Consider the following 14,988-nt stretch of genomic DNA (forward strand, 5'->3'; position numbering starts at 1 on the left):
CTCAACCACTGAGCCATATCCTCAGCCCTATTTTGTATTTTATTTAGAGACAGTGTCTCACTGAGTTGCTTAGCACCTCTCTTTTGCTAAGGCTGGCTTTGAACTCGTGATCCTCCTGCCTCAGCCTTCCACGCCACTAGAATTACAGGCATTTACTACCAAACCCGGCTGGTGGATTGATCTCAAGCAGCCTCTTCTTTCAATCTAAACTTGAAAAGCAACACTAAAATTAGAAAAACTCCTGTTAGAGCTTAGTCTAGCTCCAAGTGCCTCTAGCTAGGTCTTTGAGATTCTACCCTCCTGCTGGAAGAAAACGGAGGCACTTGACTATTTAATCTTTGCCAAAGATTGGTGGTCAACTGAGTAGTTCATGATATGATATATTTTGCTTCTTTGGAACACCAAAAAGTTAGAGCTCCAAAATGTTTTATTTTTCTTTTTCATGATTTTAAAGACAGTGTTTTGTGCCAACAGAGCTACAAGTCTTTCAAATCTTTGTCTGAGGGAAACTACTTGAGAACAAAGGGGAATGTACCTCAGGAAAACAAAGTGTGAGCTGAGCATTTTGTTTATTTTTATTTTAATGTTAAAACAAAAAACTGACCTTGTTTTTGAAGAAAAGAAGTTCTCCCCCAGAGGCACATCAGGCAGAGTTGTAGTTTGGTACTATTCTAGCCTGAAGAGAAAGTATTTTCTAAATTTGCTCAGAGATTAGTTCAAAGATTGGAAAGAATGAATCTTAGTAGTCTAGACATGTGCAATGGACTGGTGTCTAGATTGGGAGTACAGCCACAGGTCTTGGTTCACACATATTTTTCTGTTCTCTCCCTTTAGGTGGATCACTTGGATAAGAATGGACAGTGTGCTTTGGTTCATGCTGCACTCAGAGGTCATCTGGAGGTCGTTAAGTTTTTGATTCAGTGTGACTGGACAATGGCCGGCCAGCAGCAAGGAGTGTTTAAAAAGAGCCATGCCATCCAGCAGGCCCTCATTGCTGCAGCCAGCATGGGTTACACTGAGGTAAGAAGAATGTGATAGGGTTCTTTTTTTTTTTTTCCAAACATTCAAGAACCTGTGAGATTGCATATTATAAAACTGCCAGCCAAATTAACTTGAATTTTTGGTCACTACTCTAAGGAATAAAGAGGTGAAACTCCATGAGGCATTTGACTACTTAAATGCACCTAGAATTATGGACAAAAAGTTGGAAAAGACTTTGGAAATTATCTAATCCAATCTCTCACCCATATTTCCACCCCTTTTAACAGACAATGACAGAACCACAGAAGGATTAATTACTGACCTGTAATTACATAGTTAGAACGTGGAATGGAAAGAACACAACATGTAAAATATCAGAAAGATCAGGTTTTTGTCCCAGTTTTGCTGCCCATTAGATCTAGACCTTGGGCAATTTACTTGATCTCTTAGAACCTCAGTTCCCCATCCATGAAGTGAAATTACTCTTTCTTACAAAGTTGTTTATTACAGAGGGTTCCTGGTAAACAATTAAACACCATACAAATAGTATTTTTGCTAATTTATTTACTAATAATAGTAATAATATTAATAGTGACAAATATGCAGAAATGGTCATATACTATGATTTGTTTAACAACTGATGCTGAGGAGGGGAGAAGGGTGCAGCAGGTGAGAGAAAGAGAAAGAGAGAGAGAGAGAGAGAGAGAATGCACATACATGAGTTTATTATAAATTTTACTGGCATGGAATCAAAGCAGTGGATGTACAGCTTCTCAGAGAGGTAGGTGAAATAAGGATTTCACTAAAATTTAATATTGGACACTCAATGTGGCTTAGGGGCTCAGAAATTTGGGCACAATAACAAAAAAAATGTGCATCACAGCTGACCCCATAGGTGCTGCCAGGGTGCATTCACCACAGAGAGAGGGGAAACACAATTTTGGTACAGAGAAAGCTGAGATCAAAAATATTGCATAATCTTAGCTGAACCAGAGGCTGCACTGTATGCTGGTACTTGAAAAAGGCCCTCTGTGTCTCAGCTGGCCCCAGAAAAATGAGGTGGGAGCCATCTTGGAACAAATGCACCACCTTGGCAACTACAAGACCTGGGAGATCAGCAGGGGAAAAAACATAAAAACAGCCACAATATCCTGGCAGGTGTCTATCCGTAACCTAGCCTGAGCCTGACAGAACATGAGTGAAACAGGTGCTGAGTAGACTATACCCAGGGGGTTTCAAGTTGGATGGGCAAAGGAGAGCCCAACTTGCTTCTCCTTTGTGTTGGGGAGCTCACATAACCAGCTGAACAGGTTGGAGTAAATACTCTCAGGGGCTAAGCCCAGGAAGGCTGTGCTCCAGGGCAACAGTAAGTGGAGGATCAGACCCGGAGGCTCCTGAGAACCAGACCCACACCAGAGATTGGCTACTGTCAAACCCTGGGGGTAGGTCAGTCTAGTTTCTCTAAAGAAGGTACCACCGAACAAAGGCCCTGAAGCCTGTGTAGACCTCAGAACCATTTGCTGACACTTCCCTCACAGAGCTGCAGAAGCTAAACCCTGAGAATGCACTCAACTGGTCCAAATGGACAAAACACCAACTGACAGAACATCCTAATCCATTTCACCCCATACTTGTAAGAAGGGAAACTCAGTCTTCTATCAAACAGCTTCAGTCTTAGGTCACTCCATTTGGCAGCTCAGAGAGTGTTTTAGTCAGCTTTTTCACATCTGTGACTAAAAGACCTGATCACAACAATTTTAGAGGAGTAAAAGTTTATTTGGGGGCTCACGGTTTCAGAGGTCTCAGTCCATGGATAAGTGGCTTCATTCCTCAGGGCCCAAGGTGAGGCAGGACATCATGGCAGAAGAATGCGGCAGAGGAAAGCAGCTTACATGATGATCAGAAAGCAGAGAAGAGATCTCTGCTTGCCAGATACAAATATATACCCTAAAGTCACACCCCCAATGCCCACCTCCTCCAGCCACACCCTACCTACCTTCATTTACCACTCAGTCCCATAGGTGATTAGTTCATTGATTGGTTAAGGCTCTTGTAACTCCATCATTTCTTCTCTGAACTTTCTTGCATTGTTTCACAAGTGAACTTTTGGGGAACACCCCATCCAAACCATAACAGAGAGCAACATACAAACAGGAAGGGGTTAACATCTTCCATCCCCTGCTCTCTCTATCAGTACATAACTCAAGAAGAATTCGAAAGAAAGACTATTGGACATAGACAGTAATTCTCTAATCTGGTCAACTATTTTGACCACTTCAGTGGAGAAGCTTCCTTCATTCTTCACTAAGATTTGGGATTTTTTTTTAATTTTTTAATTTTTTTTTATTCTTTGTGGAGGGGGAGTATGTGTACATGTGTATGAATTCTAACTGCTGATTAACTCGGGGACATACATAAATACACTTATAAGTTCTCTTTCTCTCATGTTTAGCATTTTTAATGCAATTTTTTTTCCTAGCAGTGTCTTCTGAGGTTCGGGTTTTTGTTTGTATATTTTGGTTTGGCTTTGCATTATATTCATGTGTTTGCTTTGTTTCTCTTTCTCTTTTGCCAACCACCAAATTCTCTTCTCTCTCCCAATACCTTCCTTCTGTTTTTCCCCTCCTTTTGTATAAACATCACCTGCTACGTCTCTTCTTCATTCTCTTTGTTCACTTTTTTAAATTATAAAATCTTTTCTAACTTCCTAACACATTTCCTTTTCTCCTAATTTACTGTATTTTTACTGTCTTTCAGAATTGATTGGTTTATATGACTCCTATCCCATCATTACTGCTAATACAGTTATTACTGCTGTGGATGATATAATTGTACCTGCTGTTTGCTTTAAAGCCAGATCTAGTTCATGGTTATTGTTTTTATTGTTGACAATTACTGAACCTTTTCCTATTTATTGGTTAATTTCTGTTGAAGACATAGGAACTGCATATTTACTTTAACACTGTGTGTTGTTTGTTGTTTGCAACAGTTGTTACTATTGTTTATTTTGCCCCATTCTGTGAGGTGCCGAGAACCCTTAGGGATGCTAAAAGTTCACAGGTTAGATACTCTACTGCTGAATTGCAAGTTCCTGACATTACTCCAACTCAAAAATTAAGTAGACAAAAGCCCCAAACCAACAACAAAGATCCAAGGAGGAACAATCAGAGAGGGAACTCAGTTCCCACCTTTTAGCATCTCCGCATACATCAAAAACAGAGAGAAGTCCCAAGAACAAATAAGATAGTTACATACAAAAGGACACATACATACAAAAAAAGAAGTAAGGGAATCCACCTCAATTGATGCACAAGTCCAAGACCTCTGAAAACACAAGAGAACAGGAGAAAAAAAATCTTCCCCCAAAATTCACAATCCCCCAACAAAGAATACTACTGATAGCAAAGTGGATGAAAGCCCAGAGAAAGATTATAAAAAACTGATTAATAAAAAATGTTCAGTGAACTAAAAGATCTAAGGAAGGAATTAAAAGAGCAGTTACAGGAGATGAAAGACCACTTTAATGAAGAAATAGAAATAGTGAAAAGAAATCAAGCAGAACTCCTAGAAATGAAAGAGACAGCCAAATTAAAAACTCACTTGACAGCATCACTAACAAATTAAATTATGTAGAAAATAGAATCTCAGCCCTTGAAGACTGAACTTCATGCAGGCTATCGTGAGTACACAGAAAAGCAATAAAGGGAAAAAATTATAGAATGTGACCAGAATATACAAGAACTCTGGGACAACTTTAAAAGACCAAACCCGAGAATCAAGGAATAGACAAGAACATGGAGATATTAAAGGCGTAAAGAAATTTCCAATGAAGTAGCTAAACTTTTCTCATATCAGAAACAAGATAAACATACACATACATGAGTCTTACAGGACCCCAAATAGACCTAGTCAAATAAGAAGCTCACCAAGACATATCATAATCAAAATTGCTAACATAGAAAATAAGGAAAGAATATTAAAGGCTATAAGAGAGAAACATCTGGTCACACTTAGAAGCAAACCAATAAGGTTATGTCTGATTTATCAGCTCCGACGCTAAAAACAAGAAGGGCCTGGAATGAGATATTCTAAGCCCTAAGAGAATACAGCTCCCAGCCAAGGTTACTATACCCAGCAAAGCTCAGTTTCAAATTTGAGGGGGAAATAAAAACTTTCCACAAGAATAAACTAAAAGAATTTATGAGCATCAATCCAGCACTACAAAAAAATACTCAAAGATAAACTGCACACAGAAGAACTAAAAAACAATTCCCAAAGCTCCCCAACAGAGGAAGTTCAATAGAAGAATAATCCACTAAATGAGAATCAAGACAAGATAATATATAGCAAAAAAAAAAATAGCAGGAAACCACAAACACATGTCCATACTAATGCTGAATGTTAATAATATCAAGTCACCAATTAAGACACAGATTGGCAGAATAGATCAAAAACAAGATTCAACAATATACTGTTACAAGAGTTTCATAGGCAAATACATCCACAGGCTAAAGGTAAAAGGATGACCAAAAATATTCCACATCTATGGTCAAAAAAAAGCAGGAGTAGCTGTTCTCAGACAAAGCAGATTTCAAGCAAAAATTAATCAGAAGAGACAAAGAAGGCCACTACACCGTAGTAAAAGGAACAGTCAAAAAAGAAGATATAACAATAGTAAAAATGTATGCCCCCAATGACAGTGCACCCAATTTCATGGAAAACTACTCCATGACATTAAGTCTCACATACCCCAACACCATAATGTTGGGTAATTTAAATATACACTTCTCACCTATAGATAGGTCATCAAAACAAAATCAATAAAGATATTTCCAACCTAAACACTATGAATCAAATGGACCTAATGAACATATACAGAATGTTCCACCCCAAAACAGCTGAATTTACCTTCTCAGCTACATGGAACTTTTTCCAAAACAGATCATATTCTAGGCCACAAAGCAAATCATATATATATATATATACACACACACACACATATATATATACATACACACACACTCTTATATATATATGATATATGTATATAGGTATATATATATATTTTTTCCCATCAGAGCATAATAGAATGAAGCTAGAAATCAACAACAAGAAAAATAATAGAATCCATATTAAACACATGGAGATTGAACAATACTCTTTTTAATGAAGAATGGATCAAAGATGAAATAAAAGTAAAGGGCTGGGGCTGGGGCTCAGTGGTAGAGTGCTCACCTAGCATGTGTGAGGCCCTGGGTTCGATCCTCAGCACCACATAAAAATAAAAAATAAAGGCGTTGTGTCCAACTACATCTAAAATTTTAAAAAAGAAGAAGAAGAAAGAAAAGTAGAAATCAAGAAATTCTTAGAAATTAATGAGAACAGAGATACAACATATCAAAATCTCTGGGACAGTATGAAAGCAGTTCTAAGAGGAAAATTTACAATAACTGTGTAACTACATTAAAAAACTAGAGAATCCCAAATAAATAAGCTTATGCTCGACTTTAAAGCCTTAAAAAAGAACAAAATAATGCCAAATTCAGTAGAATCAAAAAAGAATTAAGATCATAACCAAAATCAAAGAAAGTGAGAATTAGAAAACAATACGCAGGATCAATGTAATGAGTAGTTGGTTCTTTGAAAAGATAAGATTGACAAATCCTTAGCCAAACTAACCAAAAGAACGAGTAAGAAGAGAAATCAATAAGATCAGAGGTGAAAAAGGAGATATCATCCCAGACCCTCTGAAATTCAGAGAATTACCAGAACTTATTTTGAAAATTTATACTCCAATAAACTGGAAAATCTGAAAGACATGGCCAGATTTCTTGACACATATGACCTGCCCAAACTGAATCAGGAAGATATTTTTAAAAAAAAACTAAACAGACTAATATCAAATAATGATATCAAAACCACAATTAAAAACTTTCCAAAAAAAAGAAAAGCCCAGGACTTGATGGATTCTTAACCTGAGTTCTACCAGATCTTTACAGAAGAACAAACACCAGTCTTTCTCAAATTATTCCATGAAATTGAAAGAAAGGAAACACTCCCAAATACATTTTATGAAGCCAGTATAACCCTGATACCAAAACCAAAAATGCATCAAGGAAAGAAAACTACAGACCAAAATCCCTGATGAGTATAGATGCAATAATTCAATTATATGCAATATAATCAAATGGGTTTCGTTCCAGGGGTGCAAGGTTGGTTCAACATACACAAATCAATGTATATAATTCATCTTTTAAACAGAATTAAGGGCAAAAATCACATGATCATCTCAATAGATGCAGAAAAGGCCTTGATAAAACCCAACATTCATTCATATTTAAAAATACTGGAGAAGCTAGGAATCAAAGGGACCTCCATCAACATCATAAAGGCCATATGACAAATCCCAAAGCCAGCATCATATGGATGGAGAAAAACTAAAAGCATTTTCTCTAAAATCAGGAACAAGAAAAGGTGACAAGGCTATCCACTCTTACCATTCCTATTCAATGTAGTCCTTGGAATGTTAGCTAAAGTAATCAGGCAAGAAAAGGAAATTAAAGGGTTACAAATAGAAAAAGAAGTAGTCAGACTATCTCTGTTTGCCAATGACATGATCCTATATCTAGAAGACCAAAAAACTCTAGCAGAAGATTTCTAGAGCGTATAAATGAGTTCAGCAAAGCAGCAGGATATAAGATCAACACACATAAATAAAAAAATTTTACTATACTCCCAACAGTAATTCAGCCAAGAAAGAAATCAGGTAAACCATCTCATTCACAGTAACCACAAAAATAAATAAATAAGTAAATGCTTGGGAATTAATCTAACCAAGGAGGTAGAAGAAGGAAAATTATAAAACACTGAAGAAAGAAATTGAAGAAGACCTTAAAAATAGAATGACATCTCCTATTCTTGGATAGACAGAATCAATATTGTTAAAATGACCATAGTACCAAAAGCAGTACACAGATTCAGTGAAATCCCCATCAAAATACCAATGACATGTGAAATCCCCATCAAAATACCAATGACATTCTTCACAGAATTAAAAAAATATATATTCTTAGGGGCTGGAGTTGTGGTTCAGCAGTAGAGTGCTCGCCTAGCACGTGTGAGGCCCTGGGTTCAATCCTCAGTAACACGTAAAAATAAGTAAAATAAGGGTATTGTGTCCAACTACAACTAAAAAATAAATATTAAGGGCTGGGGATGTGGCTCACGCGGTGGCTCGCTCGCCTGGCATGCGTGCGGCCGGGGTTCGATCCTCAGCACCACATACCAACAAGGATGTTGTGTCCGCCGAGAACTAGAAGATAAATATTAAAAATTTTTAAAAAAATAAAAAATAAAAAAAATAAATATTAAAAAATTCTTAAATTCATTTGGAAGAATAAGATCGAAAATTATCAAAGTACAGCAATAAAGCCACATCAATATTTATAACTGTGTGACTCACAATAGCTAAATTATAGAACCAACCCAGATGCTTATCAATAGATGAATGGATTAAGAAATTGTGAGATGTATATATATATACACACACACATATTAAGAAATTGTGATATGTATATATATATATATATATATGTATATGTGCACATATTAAATGAAATCAGCCAAACTCAGAACTCAAAGGTTGAATATTTTCTCTCATATGCGGAAGCTAGAGTAAAATAAAGGAAAGCAGGGAGGAGGGATACACTAACATAAAGAACCAATCAAATATAAATGAGTAGAAAGCAAAAGGAAGTCTAGTAGAGTACAGGAAGGAGAATGGGAGAGAGGAAGGAGGATGGGAGGAAAAGGGAGGGATCATGAACTGAAATAGAATTCCATGCATGTCTGAGTTTGTTGGGATGAACCCAGCTACTATGTATAGCTGTAAAGCTCTAATAAAAGAAATGCAAATTAAAACTACAATGAGATTTCATCTCACTCCGGTCAGAATGGCAATTATCAAGAATATATGCAATAATAAGTGTTGGTGAGGATATGGAAAAAGAGATTCACTCATATATTTCTGGTGAGCCTGCAAATTGGAGTAACCACTATGGAAAGCAGTATGGTCATTTCTCAGAAAACTTGGAATGGAACTACCATTTGACCCAGCTATCCCACTCCTCAGTTTATACTCAAAGGACTTAAAATCAGCATAGTACAGTGACGAAGCCACATCAATGTTTATAACAGCTCAATTCACAATAGCTAAGCAAAGGAACCAACCCCAGGTGCTCTTCAGCAGATGAATGGATAAAGAAAATATGGTACAAATACACAATGGAATATTACTCAGCCATAAAAACGAATGAAATTATGGCATTTGCCAGTAAATGGATGGAACTGGAGACTATCATGCTAAGTGAAATAAACCAGTCCCAAAAAACCAAAGGCCAGATGTTCTCTCTGATATGCAGATACTGATTCACAGTAGGTGGCAAGAGGTGGGGGAATGGAAGCGCACCAGATAGGACAGAGGGGAATGAGGGGAGTGAAGAGGGATGGTTACAGAAAAGACAGTAGAATGAACCAAACATAAATTTCCTATGATCATATATGAATACATGACCAGTGTAACTCCACATCATGTAAACCACAAGAATGAGAAGTTATACTCCATGTATGTATATATCAAAATACATCCTACTGTCATATATAACTAAAAAGAACAAGAAAATGCCAAAGGCATACTTTATGATTAAAAAAAAGCTCTAATAAATAGTAAATATTACTGATCTAAATGTGTCACATACTTTTTACAAATACTTATGATATACTCAATACTCCTAATTGAATGCTTTTTGTTGATTTTTTTTTGCCAAATTTGCATCTGCAGCTATCCAGTATTTGCAACCTAATCATGATTTGACAAATGGAGATGCATCTCAATTTGTTAACTCTTTTACCAATAACTTCACTGCCATTAAATCTGATATGGGATCTATTGTTAAACTACTCCTCTTCATATAACTTATATTGCTTAAACTGAAATTTCTTTCAGCTTTAACTCTAACTCAAACACTAATTTGTAACATTTGCCAATTTCCAGCATGTAAATATTCCCACCATGGCCAATTTCAAGTTACCAATGTGATACTGATGAATACAAAGGTGGAAAGAGGTGCACAGTAAATATAAATAACCTCAAGATTATAGATAATAATAAGATGTAATTCAATAGGAAGTTATGAGAATCGAGGGGTTTTTTTGTTTGGTTTGGTTGGATGGTTGTTTATGCAATGCTGGAGATCAAACCTAGGGCCTCTCACATGCTAAACAAGTGCTGTACCACTGAACTACAGCACTAGCTCCAGGTTTAAGTATACTTTGACCTTTGTTTTTAACATAATTTATTTAATTGTTATTTAATTTTTAACAAATGAGTGGCTTTGCTTAACAACCAGCTTGCAAAATTTCTGAAAATTTAACAATCAGCTCTCATGGACCACTACACATCATCACCACATCACTGCATAGGATGCTTCAGTGAAACAGCTACCCTGTTGGCTGATGTGGTATGTCACCAAGAGAATATTAAGTAAAACCGAAAATTTTATTATCTATGGAAGGTTTTTTTTTTTTAGCACTCTATCCAATCAAATTCCTGGAAATAGGGCTATCTCATTTTTTTTTTTTTGTGATTAGTAGCCATCTCTTTTAGTAGACCCAAACTGTTCTTATGCTTATAAGAGGAAGAAGGATGATAATCACTCTGCTCTGAAGAAATACAAGTCTTTAATTTTCTCCATTTTGGTGTTATTGGGGAAATAAGGTTCTGTTTCTTTAACTTAAACAGGAAGAATGTGTATTTTTAAAATCATATGTTATATAAGTGAATTATATTCAAGAGAAACATGAACTGTACATGGTAGGACAGATGCTAATCAGGGCAGTTTAGGGTTTCTACACAGCTATCCAGTATTTGATTTGGATTCTTCTTGTATGCAAGAGATTTAGTGGTACTTGGATGATCCTGCCATCTTCAAAACCTCACAGGATAGTGTCAGTAACATAGTTTTCCACCTGAAGTTTGAGCTGATACAACTTCTTGTTTCAGATTGTCTCCTACCTACTTGATCTTCCAGAAAAAGATGAAGAAGAAGTAGAGCGAGCACAGATCAACAGCTTTGACAGTCTCTGGGGAGAGACAGGTACTTCTAATAGATATTGCTTGTTTCTCTCATGAATGTGTTATGTTTGTGTGGACAAATGCCAGGCAGCTACAGCTTATCCATACCCTTATTTCTTCTCTGGCATACCTTTGGCACATCTCTGTCTTACGATTTTTGTGTTAGAGACCTATTCAGCCCAAGTAAAAAAGCCAGTCTTCTCTTTCCCTTTGGGTTCTCCATACCATTAGCACTTGCAAACAAAACATTTTCCCACTCTTGTTTCCAAATATTTGTAGAAGACTGAAAGTTTATTTTCAGTGTTCCAACATGAGCAAAAGATGATTGTGGAATTTCTCTTTTTTATTTGATTCTCTTAGTTCTTCCACCAAAATGATTCTCTTCACCTGCAGTTGTAAACCAGAAGATTACTTATTTATCGATTCCTGGCTTAGTTGTTACCATGGTACAGTGATATCTGACACACTTAAACTTTATAAGTAAAGTTGCCCTGTAAGGCCCAACTCCATGCATTTCTTCTTAGCATATAGCAAAGCAATTTCTTTATCACTTGATACTTACTATACAAACAGAAGCCTCTTCCTTGTGGCCTCTGCAGGAAATGATTGTTATCTTTCCACCAAATCTAAACTGGAGCATCTGAAGAAACATTAGTAACCCTTGATGTGTTTTTGTGAAACCAGGGCAAGGAAGATGGTAGCATAGCCACAGATATGTGTCATATTTGCCAGGAGAAATAGACCAAAATTGATATTAGGCCATTTATTTTGCTCAACAAGAAGGGATATACATTTTGGTTGTTAAAAATAAGAGAAGATTCTTGAACTTATTAAACATTTATAACAACCTATTGAATTGTAGTGTTTCTTCCCATGGTAAAATTTCATGTAGATTTCATGACTTTTTTAAGTGGTCATCATGTGGAATGGTCCAAAGCTTAGGAATTTTCTTCTCAAACAATCCCTTCCTCTGTAGGAGCCAAAAGGAACAGATGCCAGGCAGCTGCAGCTTAAGAGCTCATGACAAATTAAGGGAAAATGTGCATCTGGAAACAGCTGCTATCTTGGAAAACAACCCCTCCCCTATGGGAGCCAGAGTACAGGCTGAGGGAAGCGAACTGGCCAGGACAGCAGCAGTTTTGGAGTATTCATATGTGAACTAGAGCTGTAGAAAGGACCTGTTGGTTTACTTTTCCTATCAACACCTCCATACCATGGACATATCTCTGTTGTGCTTATCACACTGTACAGTAATGTATTTTCTTTCTGGACCATGAGTTCCTTGAGAACAAATAGCTCAATAAATGGTTTAATTAATGTGATTTTGAATAGTAGTATTCAGTTTATGTCTCCCCAACCACCTTCTCTCATTAATCATACATTCTGTACTCTTTCAAGGTTGAAAATAGGAAAAAAGAGTCATTTGCTTCTCTGTATTCTATTTACTGTCAGCATCCCATCCAAGCAGACTTTGGCTATTTCCTCCAACTCTGAGCTGCATCCTGTCAACTTCTTCAAACTCCTTGTATGTTTCCCTTTGAAAAAAGCCCATTTATGTCAGATAATCTCATCAGATGCTGACAAGCTAGGGAACAAATTCTGTTTCTGGTCTCCTAGGAAGGGATTTTGTTCCTAACTGCTATGTTTGTTCTAAGAATCAATTTGTTTTACAGACCTGGCTTTACCTTAATCTCCTTTCTCTCAAAGTTCTAACAGTTTTTGATAAGACTCATAAAACCCAGCCAAAGCAACTCCTTGCTCTTGGATTTTGAAAAGTTCAGACTCCATTTTACATAGTTATATGTTGTTTTGAGATGAAATTGGCCAGCTGTGTTAATAACCATGTCGAGCTATCAGCTGAAGGTTACTGCCAAATGACATCATAACCTAAGCAACAGAGATGATACAAAAAAAAAGACCAAATGGAACATTGCGTCTCATAAAAATGCATTATTTGATAGAGAGAAATGGGTCAACCAGAGTAATAAAATTCTTAGAGTAGACAGTATAACTTTACAGACAGGCACTGGCTGTGAATATTCACATGTATTTTCTGAGCTAGCATCATTAGTGAGAGGTTTGATTCTGAACTATTGTCTGTTTTCTCTAGGGTGCTCTAAATTATTTTTGTGGTAAAGACTCTTTGGCCCCCACACATAGGTTTGCTGCAACCCTGTAACCTAGTAGCTAATTTTAAATGGGGTCAGAACCTGGGAATGGTTTGTTTTAATGTTCCAACAAGATGATTCTTTTTGTTGTTGTTGTTTGTCTGTTTTTGTTGTTGTTGTTGTTTTAACCAGGAATTGAATCCAGGGGGATTTAACCACTGAACCACATTTCCAGCCCTTTTTTATATTTTCATTTAGGGTCTCACTGACTTGCTTAGGACCTTGCTACATTGCTGAGGCTGGCTTTGAACTCTCGATCCTCCTGCTCAGCCTCCCAAACCACTGGGATTACAGGCATATGCTACTGCTCCCAGCACAAGATGATTCTTATGATGCCTAACCTATGTCTATCCCAGTCAAATTCTTAAACTACTCTTGTGTTCTCACCCACATACAATTTTTTTTTCTTGTTAGAAATTTGAACTTGAAAGAGAGAAGATCACTTGGATTTAAAGATCCAGAAACAAAACTTCTTTATAAAGTCAGTAATTAATTATAGCCATTAACTCTTGTTAATCCAACAAGGCTTGGAAGTGATTACCTCAGATAGAACCAAGCTTCTGCCCTGCCATGAGGAACTGAATGAGAAATGCCACTGTCAAGAGTTCCAAAATAAAATTGAAAATAAACCATAAGGCAAACCATAGATCTGGTTGGACTGCGTACATTTTCAAAAATTGCCACATTTTCCTTCATAAGCCCCATCTTATTTTGGGGAAAGGAAGGATTACTTGAAGGTTTATCTTCATGTAATGGAAATTATAGATAGTTTTAATTTTGCATGTGGTGCAATTGTGGGTAAATAACAATCCTAAAAACAAAAATGCCATAATTTGCACTTCAGTGGAAAAAAAATACAAATGACCATTTGATTTGAATTTCAGTGGCTTCTCTGATTGCAACATTTACAAACTGAAATGTTTGCACCTGCCAAATGTTATCATTTTCTGATCTGTCATTGGAATAGGTGGCCATAATAAAGGAAGGACCTGTTTGTTGCCTACTACATCCATTTCCCAGTTCAATTTGGGGAAAATTTTTTTCTGTCCTCTTTCTTTAAAATTAAGCATAAAATCCTCCCTACCCTTCATCCATTCTTTAAAACAATAAACATATGCATTTTAAATTCCCTGCTTAAATGAAATAACTGTTAAGAGATGGACTTGGTATCTCCAAATTCTTCTTTCTGCTATTAAAACAGCACACTGAGAATGAAATTAGCACTCAGAGAATGTCTGCTGTATCAAAGATCACAAATAATAGACAATAGCATAAAAAGAATGTAAAAAGGTTTTCCTGCTATATCCTTTATACTCACAACAGCTATTTTTTGTCTGTGATTCCATTATTTTATATTCAGAAGAAAATGCCATTGTCCCTCTTCTTTTCTCATCTTTAAGACCATTATTTTGAAAGATCTGATCTTTTTGGAACTGGGAATGGAACCCACAGCCTTGTGAATGCTAGGCAAGTGCTCTATCACTGATCAACATCCCCAGCCCTTTTTTATTTTTTAGTTTGAAACAAGTTCTCCCTAAGTTGCCTAGGTGACCTTGAACTTGCAATCCTCCTCTCCTGCCTCAGCCTTCTGAGTAGCTGGGATTACAGGTGTGCACCACCGCACCTGGCTGTCATTCGGATCTGCATGTAAAAATGTTTGCAAATATACAAGAAACTTCTGTCTCTATGAAAGAGTGAGAGAAACAA

At 36.6% G+C, this 14,988-nt stretch overlaps 1 protein-coding gene across 1 annotated transcript in view; it reads left to right on the forward strand.

Annotated features, from left to right (window-relative positions):
* The window catches only part of TANC2 (tetratricopeptide repeat, ankyrin repeat and coiled-coil containing 2), a 477,945-nt gene that overhangs the window by 440,387 nt on the left and 22,570 nt on the right, over positions 1 to 14,988 (forward strand). Inside the window, exons 20-21 of the mRNA XM_081272685.1 lie at positions 835 to 1,020; positions 11,042 to 11,135. Coding sequence (XP_081128811.1) covers positions 835 to 1,020; positions 11,042 to 11,135 — 280 coding nt within the window. The remainder of the gene's footprint in view (positions 1 to 834; positions 1,021 to 11,041; positions 11,136 to 14,988) is intronic.

This window comes from Spermophilus citellus (assembly GCF_964194105.1).
Source record: "Spermophilus citellus genome assembly, chromosome: 17".
In the NCBI taxonomy this organism is placed as follows: Eukaryota; Metazoa; Chordata; class Mammalia; order Rodentia; family Sciuridae; genus Spermophilus; species Spermophilus citellus.